The sequence below is a fragment of the Physeter macrocephalus genome, chromosome 20 (genome assembly GCF_002837175.3).
Source record: "Physeter macrocephalus isolate SW-GA chromosome 20, ASM283717v5, whole genome shotgun sequence".
Lineage (NCBI taxonomy): Eukaryota > Metazoa > Chordata > Mammalia > Artiodactyla > Physeteridae > Physeter > Physeter macrocephalus.
Window position 1 is genome coordinate 22690490 of NC_041233.1, and position 22191 is coordinate 22712680.

A 22191-nucleotide genomic window follows, 5' to 3' on the forward strand; every position below is an offset into this window, starting at 1 on the left:
CAGCTTTAACATTGTTAGAAATAATCAAATAACAAGCAGCTTAACTATCCAACACTAAGTTATGCTCATTTGATGGACTACTGTGGTAACACTGAAAAATACGTTTAGGAAGAATATTTAATGTAGAAAATGCTGTAAATGAGAAGAGGATATGATATTGTACATACGGTAAGATCTCAGGACTGAAAGGAAATACTCCAAAATTTAAACAAAAAGTAACAGTGGTTTCAGTCCCTTTGTCTTAGTCAGTCTGTGTCTTAGATACTGGGTTTTGTCCCAGACATTTACAGAGTGTTGACCTCAGTGCTAGGCACTTAGGGATGCAACCTAAGCAAAAACAACTAGTAAAGATGCAAGGCATCATATAATAAATACCCAGAGAAGGTACAGACACATTCTTTGGCTGTTGAAAGCACCTTCTGGCCAAGGAAATTGGAATTTCCCAGATCTCCTAGGAAAGCAGTGAAGTTCATTCAGTTCATGCCTTGTATCTTTGCAGAAAGCCTACGTGTAGATTCCTTAGAAACTCACTTGGGATAACTGAAAATTCCTGTTGTGCATTTGAAGCAGTGTAGAGGCCTGGGAGTCTAGGACTAGAAAAACAAAGACTTCAGTTAAATCCCCGCCCCATCACTGATTTGATCCGTGGCCTTGAGCAAGTTATTAATGCTTTGATCCTTAGCTGCCCTTGGATAGTAGGTAGTGCCTTCTTTGCCAACCTCAAAATCTTGTTGTCAGAGTCAGTTGAGATATACTGAACGTGAATTCATTAAAAGGCACGACTGTCTATTTAGATGCCATGTATTTATAACTATTGTAATTGACAGGATCAGAATTCCATATTTGTCCTGTGTACTGCCCAACAGAATGGAGTCTGATTGGCGTCCATGATATTTGAAGGCCTTTTTAGGTCCAGAAAATGTTGTTGGGATGTGTGTTGAATGAGAGACTCGAGCATAGATCCTGAAGAAAAGCAGGGGTTGGGCATTTGTTTTGAGGGAGGGGAGAGAAATGTTGGGCATCCGGAAACCTTGGGAAGGTAAGGAGCTCTGCAATATACTTGACCCAGCAATTCTCTTTCTGGGAATTTATCCTGTAGGTATACTGTCACGTACACATATGGTGTGTGTTACAAGGTTAGCTATTTCAGCATGGTTTGTGATGGCAAATATTAGAAACAACCTAAGTTTCCATCAGGAAAGGGCAGGTTAAATAAATTAGGGTACATCCACCTAATGGAATACTCTACAGGTATAGAAATGAATGAGGAAGCACAGATCTTTAAAAGAATATTGCTAAGTAGAAGAACAAGGTCTAGTACAGTGCTGGAGTATGCTACCTTTTGTGTAAAAGAGACAAATAAGAGCATACCTCTATTCTTACTTGTATATGCATAAAGAAATTCTAGAAGGGTGTCTAGAAACTAGTAGTAATATTAACCTGGGGGTAGGATGAGGGTCTGGGGGATAGATGAGAGTGTGTGTGTTTATTTTTTTTTGAATCATGTAAATATATTACTTATTCAAAAATTAAAAGTTTTTTTTAAAAAAGGAAAGAAACTACCTTTGCCATCTGAGGGCAGGTGAGATTGCGGAGGACATATTGAATAGTTCATACATTATGACTGTCAGGTCATATAATCTGTGGAAATTTATTTGGATAATAGAACCATTTGTTTCTTTTAGGTTTATGGTCAAGGTTTAAAAAGAGATGTTTTAAGCTTATCCGGAAGATGCCTATTATTGGTCGTAAGGTAAGCAGAATCCTGTAGATTTTCCCTACCGCCTCCTACCCCCATGGTCATCAGACCCCTTTCTTTATAGTCACTGAAACTAGAAGTTCAAGGGGGCCAAGTGAGTTTTGTCCCCCACCTCCAAGAAACATTCGACAATGTCTGGAGACGTTTTTGGATCTCACAAGAGGAGGTGGGTGCTGTCGGCATCTAGTGGATAGGGGCCAGAGATGCTGCTGAACACCCTGCAGTGCAGAGGACTGGCCGACTCAAAATAGCAGAAGTGCCAAGAATGAGAAGGCTGACTCAGCCCTCTCTCCAACGTATCTGACTGAAGGAGGAAGATGCTATTCAGGAGAAATTTGAAATTAGACAACCTGACAGAAGTGACATGAAGCTTTGGAGCAATATTTGGCTGAATTTAGATAGTTATCAGGGATTGAGTGCTTACATGGTTTAGATCAGGGTTGGCAAACATTTCCTGTAAAGGGCTAGGTATGAAGCATTTTAGACGTTGCAGGCCATACCGTGTCTGCCACAGCTCCTCACCCCTGCCCTTGCAGAGGGAAAGCAGTGATAGTACGACAGGTAGAGGAATGAGCCTGGCTGTGTTCCAGTGAGATTCTCTTTACAAAAACAGGCACAGGCCAAATTTAGCCTATAGTTTGATTTGGCCTGTAGTTTGCTGATCCCAGGTTCAGAAACTTAGAGCAGAATCATTCTCTTGCTCTTTGTTCATATCTGTAGTCTAGTACGTTCCTTTCACTGGATCCTCTCTATCCTCATCCACACTCAGGATAAGACAGTCACGTCTGTACCCTTCCCACAGATTCTTTATCACAGGTGAAAATAAACAGGGCAGGCCCCACTGCAGGCTCTAAGGAATGCACATGATCCTAGATGGCTTCATCTTCCTTGCTTCCCTGCCCTGCCCCTCAACGTTGCTGCAAGCTTTTTTTCACTTTTGGCTTTCAGTTCCTTTTCCCCTTTCCTGGCCAAACCAGAAAAGATGGCAGTTATCTTTAGCCTTTGACTGAAGTCCATTCAGACCACTGTGCTAAGTCTCCCAGAACTTTGTATTTTCATGTTCATTTCCTGTGGGGAAGTGGAAGTAATAACTGGGGTGGAGAAGGACAGTGAGTGCTTTTATTTGACCTCTAATCATATTAAGCCCTAAAATTACATCTACTTTAGTCCTTAGAAAATGAAGGGTAGGGGAGAGGGAAGATAGAAAGGATGGACTGATCACAAAGGATAATAGCTTTTCCCCGTATTATTCCCTGTATTTTTTCTGCCTTTATTCATCACACTTTTCTCCTTCAGATTCAGATTTTGAGACAAATAAATGCTGGGGTTCCAGAACCCATTAAATGTATATGATAACAGAATTGGAAGGTACTTAGAAACTGTATAATCACCTTTCAATTTTTAAATGCAAATTTTGAGGCGCAGAGATGAAAGTTACTTGTTTTGAGTGAATGTGTGTGTGTCCCTCTGTCACTCACTGAGCACCTGCTCAGGGTCAGGTACTATTCTGGGTGCTGCGGACACAGTGGTGAATAAGGCCAAGTCCTTCCTCCATAGAATCTATATTTCAGTACTAAGGAAAGACAGAAAATGAGTAAGTAAACAAATACATAAGAATTTCACTTTGAAATAAATGCTGTGAAGAAATTAAAATGCAGTGGAGATTCTGAGGCAAGAATTGGGGTGAGGATGTGCTTGCTGTGCTTTCTAACATGCCTCTCTATCACTTTTGTCTGTTTTATTACAACAGCATCATCTATGCATGGAAGCTCAGCTTTCATAGTTCTGGTTACATTTATGCAGCATAATTCTTTATTTACATTTAAAAAATATCTTCATGTCCATCACATGCCCTGGCATTGCCCAGGAGTGTGGACTCTGCTTCCTGCCAATGCCTGCGTGTTAGACTTTGCAGACATGTTTTAATCTTTTATTTATTTTATTTTTTTTGTGGTATGCGGGCCTCCCTCTGTCGCGGCCTCTCCCGCTGCGGAGCACAGGCTCCGGACGCGCAGGCCCAGCGGCCATGGCCCACGGGCCCAGCCGCTCCACGGCATGTGGGATCCTCTCAGACCGGGGCGCGAACCCGGTTCCCCTGCATCGGCAGGCGGACGCGCAACCACTGCGCCACCAGGGAAGCCCTGCAGACATGTTTTAAAGGAGAGGCTTTCCCTGTGGTTTCATTGAGGGCCATGTCTAAGAAGACCCTCTTGGATTCTGATCATCCATGGCACTTTTCAGTACCTGACTTTTAGTTTCTGACTGTGATGCTAAAAATAAGCTCAGGAGAACAGGACACACACACACACACCCCGCCCCCGGCCTAAGTTTGTTTTGTTCACTGTGTATCTCTGGCCCACAGTAGTAGTTCAACAAATATTTATTAAGTAAATAAGTGAATGAATGAAAGAAAATGTCTGATGAGGATGGAAACGAAATAACCATAGCTGATAAATGATGTAGCAGAAAGGACTTCAGCTCCTCCTAGCACTTAAGAGTCAAGCAGTGCAAAGCTGTCAACCTGAGGAGACAGGTGGCAGCCTCCCTGGCTCTTCCCAGCATGTCTTGTGCTTCTGTGTGGGGATTTGTGTAGGGCCTCCAGATTCCTTTTGTGCTCTGGGTGTGCCTTGGTGAAGGAGCTCATCCCTTGCTCAAGCACCAGAATCTGTTTTACTGTGGCTTGGCCTGTTTTCTGGCTACTGTTCCTGGTTCTACCTTAGTTTCTTCGGTGCACACACTGTAGCTGCTGCCAAGGGACGAACAAGGTCCAAATATCACCCTCAGAGAAGTGCTGATTTTAGCAAATGCAAACCAAGTAAAGCATTGGTGAGGTCAATGTGGCAGAGGAAAAGGGTGGGGGTGGAGTAGGGAATTGAGTGTATCTTTGACCTTCAGAGAGAAAGCTGACTTTTCAAACTTTTAAGAGACTATTGCCCAGGCCAGAAAATAGCTGAGTGGTCAAAATGTCACCACACCTTTTTAAGAAAAAATACCATCCTTATTCTGAAGCACTTGTGCAGTGCCCAGCGTTGAGCAGTTGGTTTGGTGTTGTAACTGGTTCTTCTACTCTCCGTGCTGTATTCTTCTAGCTCCCTATTAACTTTATCTTCCTTATCTTTGGAGATCCAAGATAAGTTGAACAAGACCAAGGAAGATATTAGCAAGAATATGTCATTCCTGAAAGTGGACAAAGATTATGTGAAAGCCCTGCCCTCTCAAGGAATGAGCCCGGCTGCAGTTCTGGAGAAGCTCAAAGAATACAGCTCTATGGGTACGATTCTCAGCAAATATATGCTCCCTACTTCCTTAATGTGGCTGGTTATTTGGTCATCATTTGATGTTTGCAGAGGTTAAGAAGAGTTCATCCCTGGTGCTTCTATATTCAGGAGGGCCCACTCCCTGTCTCAAAGGCTGAATTTCGTATTTTAAAAACTGTATTTATATAGATTCATCCTTCACCCATAAAGCAAACAAATCTCAGAGATGGTGGAACTTGGTTCCATTTTCTTTTCTAAGCCTGAATAAAATAGACCGATTTGGTTTTTGGGAAGAGAAAATAGCTAATAAAATGAAATACAGATTCATTATAGAAATTGTGAAATCTGTATAGAGGCACAGAAGAAAATAAGTCAGTATAATTTCATTCTCAAAAGATAAACACAGATGATATATATATATATAATCTCAGAATGTTAATAGTGTCTTGTGTAATAAGCACACACGTACATATATGCATGAGCACGTGTGGGAAGGATAAATGAACTAAGTAGCTTAATGTTTAAGAGTACAGCCCGGATTCACTCAGCCTGGATTCACATCTGGTTCAGCACTGAAAATATGGCCTTGGGTTGGTTGCTTAACTTCTCTCTGCCTCTGTTTCTGTCTCTCTACAATGAGGATAATAACAATGGTACTTATCTGAAAGGATAATTGTAGAGATTAAATGAGATTATGCATGTAAATATATAATACCTGGCTTATAATAAGTGCTCAATAAATGTTAACTATTATTAACACAAACATGTTTGTTACAAATTAAGATATTACAAATACCTTTTAAAAATAGGCTTTTTAGTTTGGCATAATTTTAGATTTATAGAAAATTTGCAAAGATAATAGATTTCCCACATACCCCTTCCCCAGCTTCTCCTGATGTTAATATCTAAAATAACCATGGTACATTTGTCAAAACTAAAAAATTAACATCGGTACAGTGCTATTAACTAAACTACAAATTCTATTCCTGGTTCACCAGTTTTTCTTTTTCCTGTTCTAGGATCTAGTCCAGGATACCATATTACATTTTAAAATTTCTAATTGACATCTGTTGAATTTTTGACATCAGATGGTACAAAACTAGATATGGTGCAGGATTTATATATGATATAAAGCAAGGATTAGCATTCTCTGAGGCCTGTGTATTAAAGATTTCTATGATTATGAGGGCTGGTTGGCTGCCCCATTTTTCCTTCTCTTCCATTTTTAAGTCACTGTCCACTGCCATACTCTGTAGCCCCAGTAAAAGAACAGGAAATAAAACCATATATCCTACTTTTGAAATGCTGGTGACCTCTGGTCTGAAGACATACATGGCACAGACCAGTGTCGTCTAAAGAAAGAGGGAAAGTCAAACTGGCCACAAGCTGGCAGATCACGTGAGAATGAGGGGTTTGTCGGGATATTCACTACTCAGTCTTCTGCTCTCATTGGAACTGCAGATCTTGGCTTTGTAGAGCCCATGGCAACAGTTTTCAGTTAGGGTGCTTCTGTAATTCTCACTACCCATTTTCAATAGGGCACAGCCATGTTGTCATAAAAGGACCTGAGACACCCACATGAACAGATTCGTTGGTATTGTAGAGTGTCTCTGGGGGAGCACCTCAGACAGGAAGTGGAAAGTCAGACCTTACCTTCTGGTCAGGAACCTGTCCTCTGAGCCTTCTCCCAGCAATGGCTGTGTTCCTGATGCTGAGTGCTGCAGCAGAGGTTGCTGGAAGCAGGTGGCTAATTCTGTATGGGTCTGAAGGAGGGGTCCCTGAGGACAGGAGGCTGAGGGTTCATCTCTCACCACGGTTTGTCTAGTCAGGGATTCAGTTCCCTGGCTCCAGCTCTGGTGGTAGTATACTGAAATTCCGCACCTTCGCCTTACTCTTTTCTGCTAACTCTGCTCATAGCAGTTCCCACACTTCCCTTGACTGGCTAGGAAGGCAGAGAAGAAGGAAGCCACTGCCGAAAAAGGTCAAGCTGAGCCATACAGAGAACAGAAAAGGAGTACAGATAAAGGAAAATTGTTCTGCTGTTAGAAGGCAGTTGGGGATGATGACATTATTATTGGACTATCTTTACCTAGATGCTGTTAATACCTTTTTCACACTGTTGTTGATGGTAATTGTTGACCTTTCATCTTTATTTTGCTGTGATAGCTCTTTATTGGAGTTCTTTTTCTTGATTTTATGTAAGCATACCTTTGGGTTTCCACTCCAACTTTTTTTTTCTTTTGTATGCAGAGGAATTTCTTCCTATTTCTTCTCTATTAGAACCTGTCTTCCCAAAGGCTCCTGCATACTGATCCAGTAGTCTTCCTTTTCTCTGTAGATGTCTTGTGGCAAGAAGGGAAAGCCTCCGGAGCGGTGTACAGTGGGGAGAAGGAGCTCACTGAACTCCTTGTGAAGGTGAGCGAGTGCCTAGTACTTGTAGGGAGTGTGTGGCCCTGCCAGTTTAGATTATGCATTTTTTTCTCCTTATTTTTGTAATTAAAAAAAATAACTTAAAGTTTATTGTTAAAATAAAACTAAGGAGGTTTAGCAAGTGTCTCTTTACCCAGACATAGGCGAATATGCATAATATTGATCAAAGACATCTTCAATCTGTAAAAAAGTAAAATGTTACTTATGTTTCCAGGCTTCATAGATGCCCTGTGTAGAAGGCAGATACTAGGGAAGGTAGTCCATCATTTGAGATTATTAATGACAAGATATATTTTGTTGGATCAGAAGAGACAAGGGATGGAAACTGGGTCATAATTTCCTGTACTATATGAGTCTCAAATCATATGATCTGAGAATAAGCAGTGGTCTCAATTATAATTCAAATAATTCTCATTTTTTGTTGACTTTAAAATTGCCTTTAGCTTCTTCCACTTCTAATCAAATTTATTTTTAAAACCCCACTTTGTCGTATAAAATTGGCATTGGACTGCTGGTCTCTAAGGTCTTTGTGTTTGATTATTGTAACTGTGAAACTGTGCATACCTTACTAAATATTATAGTTTTTGCTCGGCTGTATCTTGACATAATACCCTGACCTTACTTCTACGCTTAAGAATCTTTCAGTGGCTTCCCATTATCTACAGGACAAAACTCAAGCTGCTCATGCAGCAGAAAATACAAGTCCCTTCGTGAGCCAGCTCCCACCTATTTTTTTCAACCATTCCTGTTATCTTCCCTCATGAATACTAACCACTGCCTTTTCTCTTTATTGAGTACACCTTGCTCCTATGTTGTTTTTCTTTCCCTCCTGTTCTAAGTGATGAGTTCCTATTCATGTCTCAAGGTTCCACTGAACAGATAACCTCCAGACCACTCAGGATGTTCGTTATTCCCTCTTTAACGCCCCTCCTTAACGCCCCGTACCCTTATGTACGTATGTACATCTGGTATCGCACTTAAAATAGTTGTGCCAGACACTCCACTTAAGTGCTTCGCATGCATCATCTTATTTACTTATGGCTAGAACCCCATCAGGTAGGTACTATGATTATCCCCTTTAGCATATGAGGAAATTGAGCTTCAGAGAGGTTATCTGACCTAAGAATACACAGCTAGAAGTGATACGTAAAGCTAAGATTTCAAACTGGGGTTTTTTGGTGTTTTAGTCTGTGCTTTTAACCGCATTTATACTTCCTCTCTTACCACACTGTAAAATAATTTTTATGCCTGTCTGTCTCCTCCACTATATTTTGATCTTCTTTAGATTAGGGAACATATCTTACCATTTTTCCAGTTTCTAGTGTTGTGTCTGATACCTAGACACTTTTGTTTGTTGTGTGATTCTTTTTTTTTATACAATGTAATCGTCTTCACATCTGCTTGCATTTCTCTGCAGGCTTATGGAGATTTTGCATGGAGTAATCCGCTGCATCCAGATATCTTCCCAGGACTACGTAAGATAGAAGCAGAGATTGTGAGGATGGCTTGTTCCCTATTCAATGGGGGACCAGATTCGTGTGGATGTGTAAGTATATGCAGGTGGCATCCTATAATCTGATTTTTTTAGCTTAAAATGGAAGAGTTTATTCAAAACATTTTATTACACAAGTAATACATGATTATTGTAGGAAGATCCAGATTAACAGCGACTTTTTTTTTTTTTTTTTTTTTTGCGGTACGCGGGCCTCTCACTGTTGTGGCCTCTCCCGTTGCGGAGCACAGGCTCCGGACGCGCAGGCTCAGCGGCCATGGCTCACGGGGCCCAGCCGCTCCGCGGCATGTGGGATCTTCCCGCACCAGGGCACGAACCCGTGTCCCCTGCATCGGCAGGCGGACTCTCAACCACTGTGCCACCAGGCAAGCCCCATCTCATAGTTTTTTGATATACTTGTTTTGCTTGAGCTGGATGTTTATTATTTTGCTATAAATTGAATCTCAGTTGGTTTAGGAATAAAGAAGAGGGTGTCATTGTATTTAAAGATGCACATGAGGATTCCTTCTTTCATCTGTGCTTTCCAGTAGATGTTTGTTAGTTTTCCTAAACTGTGATTGATAAACTTCTGTTGAGGTTTGGTACCACAAACTGATACTGCCTTCTCTAGAAAAAAGTAAATTTCAGCTTATCAAGATAGTTAGATTTAACCCAGGGTGCTGTAATGGTAACCTAGAGGTGCTAATCCTATCATATCAAATACTTTTGTAAGCATTAGAAAGTCTGCAAATTTAATTTTGAAGGGCCCATCCAAAGACGAGAACATTTTATAGTTACTTTTTTGTTTTTTCCCAATAAGCAGCATTGGGTTTTACTTTTAAGTTGGCACCATGAAAAATCAACGTGTTCAAATACTCAGTAGCTAACAAAACTGGCATTCCTGGCATTCGTTTTTCCCCCAAAAGTTCCAAAACTGTTAAAAACCAACCATAATCTAGCAGTGGGTTCCCTCATGGCATTTAGATGAATGGGATGATGTAGAGGGGAGATGCCAGTATACTTACAGTACGTGGGTATTCTTCTGTGCCATTAGACTCTTTATGAACTTTTTTTTAAGCCTCACTAAATATTTTTTAAAATAATTTCTCCTGAAGATCAGTTGCTCAGTTTACTTTTTTTTTTTAATGGAGTATAGTTGCTTTACAGTGTTGTGTTAGTTGCTGCTGTACAACAAAGTGGATCAGCTATATGTATACCTATATCCCCTCCCTCTTGGACCTCCCCCCACCCCCCTGAATCCCCCCTATCCAGGTCATCCCAGAGCACCGAGCTGAGCTCCCTGTGCTGTACAGCAGGTTCCCAACAGCCATCTGTTTTACGCGTGGTAGTGTATATATATCAATCCTAACCTCCCAATCCGTCCCACCCTCCCCATCCCCCTCTGTGTCTACATGTCCGTTCTCTACATATGCATCTCTATTCCTGCCCTGAAAATAGGTTCATCTGTACCATTTTTCTAGATTCCACATATATGCGTTAATATATGATATTTGTTTTTCTCTTTCTGACTTGACTTCACTCTGTATGATAGGCTCTGTGAACTTTTAAGAGACCACAGGTTAAACAAGCACAAAAACAGTTTGGCCTTATCCAGTGAAGTTGAAGATACCCATATCTTATGACCCTGATATGCCACTACTTGGGATGTATTCTAGAAAAACGTACATGTGTGTATCAGGATAGATGTATATTCATAGCAACATTGTTCATGATAGCTAAAAACTGGAGGTAATTCAAATGCTTATCAACAGTGGGGTGGATGAATCATAGAATAGTGTGTGTGTGTCAGTCTATTGTAGCTGTCACTCAGAATGATACTCAAATTACTCCATTTTTGGCTAGTGGGAACTTATTAATTTTGGCTCCTGGGTCTTTTTGCATGACTCAAGTAGTCTTTGCAAGCTTCCTTTCTTTCCTTCTTCCTTTTTTTGGAAAAAATATTTTTATTTGATGAAATATTCCAGGTTTACCTTTTACATTTCCTGCTCCAGACCCAGAATGAGCCATTTGTTCAAGGAGCCCTAGTTCATTTTTAGCCATGTAAAATATTTACATGGTTCCTAAGTCAAATTTATGGAATAAGACAGTTTTAAAGATTAACCAGAATAAAACCTGGAGAGACAAATAGAAAGTTAAGCGACATGAATGATAGAGTGAGAAAGGCTAACACACCTCTAGTTGGTATTTAAAAGCAGCCAGAAAACATAGATAACCTGTAAAGGTTTAACTTTTAGAACAACTGACATTCTCAATAGCAACAATGGCTGGGGCAGTTGCGGTTAGAAGAATGATGGGCTATGAGTTGAGAGTTGTTGGAGCTGGGTGATACATGCAGGGGTTTTATCAATTCCCTCTTTAACTATGTATAATCTACTCTTTAGTTCTTCCATTGGGATTTAAAATTTCATTTACTGTGTTTTTCATTCTTGAGAATTCCGTTTGGTTCTTTTTTTTTTTTTTTTAATTTGCTTGGTTGGTCTTTGTAGTCCCTTTCCTTGTCTTATGCTTTGTTTATTTAAATATATTACACATAATTATTTTATAGTCTGTGTCTGATAATTCCATTATTTATGAGCCTTACCTGTCTGCTTCTGCTGGTTTCACTTACGCTGTCTTGTATCCTTATATTTGTGTTTTTTTTTTTTCTGTGAGTCACTCATTTTCTTGGAAACTTAACTCTGAGGCCTAGACCGAAGTTAAGTTCTTCCAGAGAAGATTTGTATTTTTGTATTAACTTCTGCCAGTTACTGGGGATTTGCTGGGAAGTGCTGCCACACTGGAACCAATTTAAGTCTGATTTTCAGCTCACAGTTTTGTACTATGGAAGTAGTCTGAACTCAGACCACAAACTCAAATAAAAGCTGTCTTGGCATACATTCTTGAGAAATCCTTATGTTTCTTTACCCTGAGCATCTGGGTTGAGAAAAGTAATTTTTCTTGCTGTTCTCTTCTGTACCAGCGGGGTTTATTTCTTGTACTGCTAAGAGTGTGGGTGAAGTCTCTGTTTTCAGCCATCCCCTCTTAGATTCCGTATCTTGAGCAGGCCCTACATTTATTTCCTGTTTATTTGTCAAAGTGGGAGTTTGAGGTCTAGATCTAGGAGTTGGCAATAACCCTCAAAGTTAAAACCAGCTTTGACATTCACTTATCTTGTAGGATTCTTGATTTTGCTTTGTTTGGGGGTTCAGTGTGTTCCTTTATGTTAACTCAGTGGTGGATGTAAAAATATTTTTTAATGTTTTATCAGGCTTTTTTAGTTGTTCTAGTTAGGAGGGTTGCCCAAGGTATATAATGTATATTGATGGAAATCGAAGTTCCATGATTGTTTTTTTCCATGTGGGAGACCTTTGTATACTTAAAGCCTCTTTCCCGCTGAATCTTCTCTTCACCACAGTTTTCCTAGGATTCTCAGCTTTTCTTAGAGAATATGATTTCAAATTTCCACCCATGCCCGTCCTTCCTCTCTGAACGCCTTTTGGTTATCTATGACTAGCCACGTGGACACAGTTCTGCAAATGTAGAGCAGCACTGAGCTTTCAATCTCTTTCTTATCTGGGTTCACTAAATTTACCTTAAACCTTTCCTCTAAGTCAATATTTTTATTCTCAGCAGTGTTTAGTCTGTTTCTTGCTGTTCCTAATGTATTTAGTAATTCTGGAATCACGCTACTTGGCACTTTGGGGTTTTTTTCAGGTCTGTGGTCTTGTTCTGTTGTTTCAGTGTCCAGTGTTTCAGCTTTTGTTTTCTTGAATTCATGTTCTTATGATATTGTCCTATAGTGAGAAACAGGAGGAATTTCCTTCTAAGTTGGCCTTTATTTTGCAGGCTACCTTTTTTTCTTTTTATATGTTTGCATAGTTACCATGCCATTTCTTTCATCTTGGCTCATGCTTCAGTGACTGTCTCTAGACATTCTGTTTGTTCTGATGCATGATGGGTCATTTCTTGTCTGAGACGCAAGGCTTGGGTAAAGCTTTGTTCCACCTGTATTAGAATATCTAGGCCTCTTCTGAGATTTTGTTAAAAGTTACCTACCAGAGTTCACTCTGCCTAGCTGGAAGAGAATAATACTCTTTGGGCTTTATTTCTTTAGCTCATCCTGTATCCCTGGAGTCTTCACTTTAAAGAGTCAGTCCTGGTGTTCTCTCTCCCCAGGCTGCCTGTTTCTCCCCAACTGCTATATCTATCACCCACTCATCTGACAATAAAGAAACCGCCTCCATTTGCTTCTCTGAAGATTTGGGGGCTGTTAATGAGAATTCTCAGGGTTTTGCTGACTTACCTGGACAATTTCCATGTCTTGGAGGAGGGATTAAGAACTGGGTTTTACTCTTTGCTGTGCTTTAGAAACTTGTTTCTTTTTCTCATCATCAGTATTTGAAGTTTATTGTGTTAGATTCCCTCTCTTTCCTTGTTTGGTTGTTGTTATTGCAGGGTTTTACTGCTTTTTTCCTTTATTCTTGCATGTACTGGGGGAGAGAAAATCTGTGAAGTAGTTTCAGTCTTCCATCTTAATCCAGAAATCCGAGTCTGGGGGGTTTTTTTGCATTGCTACGGTTAAACCATGCCTCTCCCATTAGGACCCTTTTTAGTGCTGTGTCAGGGGTCAGGAGAAGGAAAGATAGAGTCTAAGATCCCCAGTCTCTTCTGATACTTAGACTTTTATAAGAGAACTAATTACCTCTGGGATTATGTGAGTTTCTCTGTTTCTCTCTTTCATCTCTGTCTCTCTGTATCTCTCTCTCTCTGTCTCTCTCTTGATGAGCCACTTTTGGTGAAGAAAGTTCAGAGTTCAGAGGTGGGAAACAAGAAGACACAGTCAACTGGCTGGGCAGTCTTTAGCCTGTTCCCAACTAAGGTATTAAGCTCTTCTCATTCTTTATTCTTCAGCATTAAGCTGTCCTTTTATTAGCTTCATTTGCCCCAGTTAGAATGGGTGAGAAGTGACTTTATATACTGAAAGAAATTAGGTTGCCATGGGAAACATTCTTGGCTTGTGCAAATGCCGTCAGGTCCAAACAGTATCTAAAAGAAAAATTTCCAAATAGGACCTTTTCTCTTGTTTTCTGACTTAGATGTCATATATTAGAGTGAGAGGTTTTAAAAATGTTGAAAGATGTTGACTAATGTAATAATTAGTTATTGAGGCCTCTGTCTTCTTACTTCAGAATTAGATTTCCATTTTTGGAGGGGTGGTGCCAGGGGTAGAGGGAAATGGGAGAGTAGCAGCATATTTGAACACAGAATTTAGGGATCAGAAATAAAAATTGGAAGTAAAATTTAGGTGTTCCTGCTTTTACAGTCCAAAGTACACTGGTGTTTGCCTAACAGATAATGATGTTGATTGGATTAGTTATTGGACTGAAAATAGGACGTGTGAAGTGAGTGAGTGACTAGGGGTTTGGAAATATTTCTGCTTAGGTCATTGCTGGACCTTAGTGAGAGATGAGTGCGCTGAGGACTTGATCCTTTCCCGACTTCCTTCACAATTGGCTTGGCTCCTCATGTGATGTTCTGAGGTTTTACGCTGGACCACAGGACATGCCGCGATTTGCAGCGGTGACCTCAACTGTAAGCAGAGAAATGCTGAGACCTACAAACAAGTGTCCTGTGCCCGAGTTCAGTGTCTTACTGTGTGGATGACGGTCACATGTTTCCTGAAGGCTTCCTCAATTACAAAATGACTGACTCTTCTCAGCTAATCTTCCATATAATTCCTGACTACTGGGATTTTTTATTTTATTTTTGGGCTTCATTGGGTCTTTGTTGCTGCGCGCGGGCTTTCTCTAGTTATGGCGAGCGGGGGCTACTCTTTGTTGCGGCGCGCGGGCTTCTCGTTGCGGAGCACGGGCTCTAGACACGTGGGCTTCAGTAATTGTGGCTCGCGGGCTCTAGAGCGCAGGCTCAGGAGTTGCGGCGCACGGGCTTAGCTGCTCTGCAGCATGTGGGATCTTCCTGGAGCAGGGCTCGAACCCATGTCCCCTGCACTGGCAGGTGGGCTCTTAACCACTGTGCCACCAGGTAAGTCCCTCCACTGGGGTTTTGTATCCTGTGGTATTTTTGTCTTATATGTGGATATTACTTTAAGAAATTTCAGTCATCGCCTGCTCTCATTTTATCTCATGTTAAGTTACACTAAATATGAAAATATAGAAAGTTTTACTTTTTATCAAAAGATGGATGACATTGGATGAATCACTTAGTCTCTCAGTTTGGAGGCTCAGTTTTCTTACCTGTAAAATGGAAAAGCTTTCTAAGATTATATGAATCTTTGGAGATGATAAATCTAAGGAAATATCCACCTAGCTCAGTGCTATGGCTTTTTTTTTCCTGTTTGTTTTGAAATTATTTCATTCTTAGATGTTATCAAAGGATAGCCAGATGGGTATGACATGCCTTGGTCATGGTTTACTGAGAGTCAAATCAGGCATTAAGAAATGTTAATGGAGGGTCTGGTAGGTGTCAGCTACTAGCTAGGTGCCAGGAATATTGTCATGAACAGAACGGTCCCCACCTTCATGAGTTTTGTAGTCCAGTGAGGAAAACAAGATGAATGAAATGACCTCTGAGTATTTTTGTATCAACTCTGATAAAGAAATTCGCCTGTATCAGAGGTGCTAGGCCTAGCTTCAGGAGAACATTTTTCTTCACTTTAAAAACATTAGGATTTTTTTTTTTTAATTTCAGATAAGTAAGTTAACAGACTTCTAAGTAGAGGCTTCTGCTTTTTTCTGTGTTTCAAACTTGTCAAAACCACAAGTTTACTTTGGAATATCTGAGTGTCTTTTCTTGGTCTTCTAAGTATTGCACAGCTGACTAGAGTTGTAACTTCACAGTTTCACATTCTTCAATGGGCATTAAAAATTTAAATCAAAGTCAGTAATCCTGATGCTTTTGGATGGGGTAAAATGCCCTATGCTATCTGCAACTGGATGAACAACAGAAATATAGGCGGATTGTGCACAGATGGGATCTGGGCAGATGTACTTTTGTTCATACAGTGTGGAGCTTCTAATCATTTAGTAGTTTTTATTCTTCTCCTGAACCAAGATTGGGCTTAGCCAATAAAATCAAATTTTCCTTCTGGCGGACAGAAGCACCTGCTCTGCAGCATGCATCCAAGAGCTCACCTGTTTCTGCATCAGACACCCTCAAGATCAAGGCAGGAAGTGCATATTCATAGCTATCCCTAACTCCCTTCCACAGATGGCCTCTCTTTTTTTTTATTACAGGTGACCTCCGGGGGGACAGAAAGTATTCTGATGGCCTGTAAAGCTTATCGGGAACTGGCCTTCGAGAATGGGATCAAAACTCCAGAAATGTATGTACAGTTCCCTTGGTATCCATGGAGGATTGGTTCCAGGACCCCCAATGGATACCAAATCCTCGATGCTCAGGTCCCTTATATAAAGTGGTATAGTATTTGCATATGGCCTATGCATATCCTCAATATTAGTGATTTGTTGTTTTTTTTTTAATTTATTTATTTTTGGCTGCATTGGGTCTTTGTTGCTGCACGCAGGCTTTCTCTAGCTGCAGTGAGCCGGGGGCTACTCTTCATTGTGGTGTGCAGGCTTCTCATTGTGGTGGCTTCTCTTGTTGTGGAGCACGGGCTCTAGCGCGCAGGCTCAGTAGTTGTTGCGCACAGGTTTAGTTGCTCTGCGGCATGTGGGATCTTCCTGGACCAGGGCTCAAACCTGTGTCCCCTGCATTGGCAGGCGGATTCTTAACCACTGCGCCACCAGGGAAGCCCCTCCATATGGTTTTAAATCATCTCTAGATTACTTAGAATACTTAACGTGTAAATGCTATATAAACAGTTGCCGGTATGCAGCAAATACAAGTTTTGCTTTTGGGAACTTTTTTCCCCCTGAATATTTTCCTTCCTTGGGTGGTTGAACTCATGGATACGGAGGGCTTGACTGTATGTGTGGCTGGGTTTTTTCCCTTTTTAGGTTTGTCTGTGTGGAATACTGCTGTGTGAAACAGCCTGATAATCTGTTTTCTGATTCTTGTCTTCCTCTGGTAATTCCAATCCTCTTCTCTCCCGTCCTGTGCCCTTGACCATTATCCTTCACATTCAGCAAAGTCCTAAGTGGATCTGCTAGTTAATATTGAAGGTCATTCCCTTTCCCAACCACCCAGATTTATACATGGTGTATATTGCAAGCAAGAACAGGATCCTTTTTCTAAAAGTTGACAGAGTTATAGGACTACATCTTTGAATTCTGTGATGCTATTAGTTTATCTCGTGCCTAAGAAAAGCTCTCTACTTATCTCAGTTCAGTGAAAGTTACTTAAATATAATAGGTTGCCTCGGGGTGCTCCCTAAGAAAATTTCAGCCTGACAGCTGTGTTCTGGGAGGAAAATTTTTAAAAATCTTCTTGAGATGTTACCCATATTGCCACCCCATGGACATAATTTTGATAACTTGGTTGCATTTTTTTTTCTCTAGGTTCCCTCCTTGTACAGTGTGTTTATACCACATCTTTTGGTTTTTTTTCCACAAGTGTCAGTGACTAAGGGTTTTGTTGTACATGATCTCATGCTGTGATTCATACCTAGCCTAAGAGAGTAAGTCAGGCTGCCATATTTCTTCATGCATGAATCTTTGATGCTTGGTACTTATTCAGTGATAGCGATTTTTCTGCCTTAAAGGGAACAGATTAATTGTAAGAGAGGAGTAATTGAGGGAAGTCTGAAAGCAAATGACTTGGTTACCTTTTTCAATACTGTTTGAAATGCTGCTCCCAAATATGTAGGAAAAATGGGGATTTTAGTTTTTCATAGGATCATGGTCTTTCAGAGATGGAGAAGACCACTGATCTGAGGCTTGACCGCTGCTTTAATATCCCTGCTGAGCAATCTTATGTTTTCTGCTTGAACATGTGTTGTGTCACAAAGCTTGCTCCTCAGTGAGGTACCCGTCTTTGGGTAGGCAACCACTAGAGGTGGGTTCGACCACATGTTGATCTGATCCAGATTCCCTGTCAGCCCTGATTTATGCTTGGGATCCTTCCATGTGGCATTATTTCCAAGTTCTTCCTGCTACCAAAATGATTTGGTAGCAGGAAGAAGTAGGGAGAAGGTTTCTCTAGAAAATCAGGTGACCTCTTTTTGTCTATGCTTAAAAAGAAAAATAAAACAATATAAAGTTTTAAAAACTGGACTAAAAATAATCAGAAGTTTCTTCCTGGTGATTTAGATTAGCTGCTAACCATGTTATCTCTTGAACCCTGTTTTGATTTGAATTTCACTGTTTTCTTCTTCCCTGTCCTTTAGTGTAGCCCCCCAGAGTGCCCATGCTGCATTTGACAAAGCAGCCAACTATTTTGGGATGAAGATTAAACGGGTTCCACTGAACAAAGTGATGGAGGTGGATGTTCGGGTGAGTTCCTCTGAAGGGCTGTTGTCTGTCTTGGGCTGCAAGAAGCAGGAAGTGCTTTTACCAGTGTCACACACAGACAGGCTCAAAATGCCTTTGAATGTAGTAGCCAGAGTTGCAAAAACTGCCACTGGCAGTGGTGAGTCACTGCAGCTTCAGTCTTTTCATGAACTCTAAGAGGAGGATGAGACTAACTTGAGACTTTAAAGAGCTGGGTTTTGCTTCAGCACCATCACTTTCTCTTCTGTCTGTAAAATGAGCCAGGACTAACTTGCCCTACGACTCTCACTGTCATTTTCGATTGGCTTGAATTAGTACCATTGCCATTATGATAGTATTTTTTTTTTCAGAAGTAAACTGTACAATTTATTAGCACTAGCGTTATCCCCCCCACCTTAATTGAGGTATTAACTAATTGACAAGTAAAAAATTGTGTATAAGGTATACAACTTGGTGTTTTGATACATGTATACATTGTGAAATAATCACCACAGTCAAGCTATTTAACATCTCCACCTCACGTAGTTACCATTTTCTTTTTTCATGGTTAGAATACTTAAGACCACCCTGCAGATCTCTCAGCACATTTCAGCTATACAGTGCAGTATTGTTCAGCATAGTCACGTGGCTCTACATTAGACCTCCAGAACTTACTCATCTTGCATAACTGGAACGTGGTACCCCTTGACTAGCATCTGCCTGTTTCCCTCATCCTCCAGCTCCTGGCAACCACAGTTCTCCTCTTTGCATCTATGAGTTTGTTTTAGATTTCTCATATAAGTGAGATCATGCAGTATTTGTCCTTCTGTGTCTGGCTTATTTAACTTAGCATAATGTCCTCCAAGTTCATCCACATTGTCGCAAATGGGCAGGATTTTTTAAGCCAGAGTAATATTCCTTTAGTAATTATTTTTATGCCTTGCATTTACACAGAAGAACTCTGTAGTCTTCAGTGTTATCAGAATCGCATTTGAGCCTCATAACAACCTGGGGAGGTCATAGAAGCTGTTAGTGTTATTGCAGCCAAGGAAACACACTGGCTGAAGTTACGTAGTTTCCTCAAGGCTTCACTGCTAATAGGTGGGGCGAGGACTCACATTTGGCTCTTTTGCCTCTTAGCTGAATAGTCTTTTTTACCCTCACAGTGATTCTGCTATTTTTGTATCGTGCTTTCAGACTGTTTCCCCCAAATGTTTGTATCTGGCCAGCAAGGCAGGGTGGGGCGGTGGTCTTCTTCCAGGTTGGAGAGGTGAAGCAGGGGTGCTAGTGGAACTGGAACTCGAGGCTGGTAGCCTAGATTGCTCCCGGCGGCAGAAGAGAGGAGGAATTGTGATGTGGCTTCTCACTTTCCTTTCAACTTTAAACCCCTAGGCAATGCGAAGAGCCATCTCCAGGAACACTGCCATGCTCGTCTGTTCTGCCCCACAGTTTCCTCACGGTGTGATAGATCCTGTCCCTGATGTGGCCAAGGTATGTGCGAGAATGGACTACTAGGCAGGCAGACTGAGATTTTAAAGTAGAATCTAATTGTGCAGTACTTGGCAAAAAGCGATTTTGAGTTTAGATTCTAGCCCAGTGGCGATGAACAGCTCTCATCCGCCCTGTGATAAGCTGCACAGCTCTGCCGAAGCCTCTGAAAGTGATTAGCTTCTGCTATGGGGGAGGGATAACACAAGGAGGAAGCCTTTGTTTAAACTGGACATTCTGAAGCAGTACTGACATTTTGATTCAGATCAGGAAATAATCTCCCTTTAGGGAGAGCATCCCTCCCTCCTTCCCCACCCCCAGCCTAAATCAGAGTGCTTCTCATTTCTTGCTGGATTTTGCGGGTGAGTTTGAGGGCCCGCGTATTTAAATATAAAATAGAAACCACATTCAGATGAATTATTTTGAAGGCTAACTACATTTGAAAGACAAGCTTTATTAAAAAAGTCAAAAATAGCCAGGTTTTTAAAACATGGAAGACAGTACATAATGCCTTGGGCTTGTATCCCACCATTCCACCCGTGTCTTGCAAAGTTTTTGTTGTAGGGCTATAACTGATATTCTCTATGGTCTTTGGTTTTTGGAACTAGCTGGCTGTCAAATACAAAATACCTCTTCATGTGGATGCCTGTCTGGGGGGCTTCCTCATCGTCTTTATGGAGAAAGCCGGATACCCACTGGAGCAACCATTTGATTTCCGGGTGAAAGGTGTGACCAGCATTTCAGCTGATACTCATAAGGTGAGTGAGGGAAGAGACCACATGTTAATCGAAGTAGACAGTTGATTAATTTGACTACTACCAATAAAATCGGTTAGAGCATTAGTTTCTCCCATTAATATAAATCTGGCTCTTTGCTCTCACCAAGGCAGCTGATTGATATGACAAGGTACAGTGCTAGAGGTGACCAGCAGTAGTGAAAAGGAACCTATTATCTTTATGTCACAGCTAAGAGAATTTCTGTATCCAGTGACTGTATGTAACTGGGACATGCTAGTGCAGTGGCCCTTATACAAAGGTTCCCTGAAGCCTTGAGATCCTTGGGGGTGGGGGGAGGAGGTGGGATTGATAACCAGAGTTCCTAAGAGGAGGTATGCTGATGCTGCAGCCCCCATGCTTCTGGGGCTCCTGTACCTGCGTGACTGGAGTTTATCACTGGAAGAGTCCCTTTGAAAAAGGGATGAACTTATGTGCTCAGGAATGTTTGGCTTGTAATGTTGGAAATGTCCATGCCTGCTACCCCTGGTGGACTGAGGCAAAGTGCCCTTTTTCTTACTGTCCATCCTTGTGTGGCTCAGGGGGTAACATCAGTCACATTTTAGCTTCAGTGAGTTAATTAGGAGGGCACACTCATGAAGTATATAGTTCATTTTACAGCTGGATTAAGTAGCTTCTAGATTTTGAGCACCATGGTGTTCTTAAGAAGGAAGTATGATACTAAGCAAAAAAGATGGAAAGGGAGTCAGATCATGATTTTAGTTGCTCCAAGTGACCTCAATTCCATCCTGTCCTGGCTTCCAGTGGAAATTTATCTTTGCTTTCATCCTGACATACCTCCCTGGGGTACTGTCTTACTATGCTGCGTGAGAGATAGGAAGCAAACCCATTAACTAGACAAGACGTTGTTTTTCCTGGGCCTCAGATTCCTCATTCCTAAATAGAGAATTTAAACCCCATGAACCCCCCTGAAGTTTCTTATACTCTTTAATAAATAAGTTGGAAATCTTAATGTGAGTGGGAACCCAGGGAAACTGACAGACAGGGGGAATCTGCATGAAGAGAGTTCTGGGGCAGGTCTGCCGCAGGGAACTGTACACTCACCTGTCTGCTTCTCCCCCTCAGTATGGCTACGCTCCCAAGGGCTCTTCAGTGGTGTTATACTCTGAGAAGAAGTACAGGCACTATCAGTTCTTCGTTGACACAGATTGGCAGGGCGGCATCTACGCTTCCCCAACCATTGCGGGCTCACGGCCTGGTGGCATCAGTGCAGCCTGTTGGGCCGCCCTGATGTACTTCGGTGAGAGCGGCTACGTTGAAGCTACCAAGCAGATCATCAAAACCACTCGCTTCCTCAAGTCAGAGTATGTCTGGAAGGTTGGGGGGCTCTGCCGTGTCTCTTGCTTTGTCTGCTATAGGCTCAAGGCAGCTGCTAGGCCAAGTGCCATGGCTCCAGCCCGTCTGCAGGCCCCGCAGCTTATGAGTGTGGTGTTGGCCTGGGGGGATAAGCTCCCTTGCCGTGCTGTGACTTGGAGGCCACACCCGGGCTTCATCTGTAGGCCATTTTGTCTCCAAGGATGTCCCTAACAACTGGCAGCTTTTACCAGGTGCTGATGTACAGCTTAATGGTTAAGATAGTCGTTCT

The 22191-nt window shown here is 41.5% G+C and overlaps 1 protein-coding gene across 1 annotated transcript in view; it reads left to right on the forward strand.

Moving 5' to 3' along the window:
* Nucleotides 1-22191, forward strand: part of SGPL1 (sphingosine-1-phosphate lyase 1) — a 31010-nt gene that overhangs the window by 5464 nt on the left and 3355 nt on the right. The window contains exons 4-12 of the mRNA XM_028480882.2: nt 1686-1753; nt 4883-5030; nt 7355-7431; nt 8864-8992; nt 16192-16280; nt 18243-18348; nt 19717-19815; nt 20421-20570; nt 21672-21910. Coding sequence (XP_028336683.2) covers nt 1686-1753; nt 4883-5030; nt 7355-7431; nt 8864-8992; nt 16192-16280; nt 18243-18348; nt 19717-19815; nt 20421-20570; nt 21672-21910 — 1105 coding nt within the window. The remainder of the gene's footprint in view (nt 1-1685; nt 1754-4882; nt 5031-7354; nt 7432-8863; nt 8993-16191; nt 16281-18242; nt 18349-19716; nt 19816-20420; nt 20571-21671; nt 21911-22191) is intronic.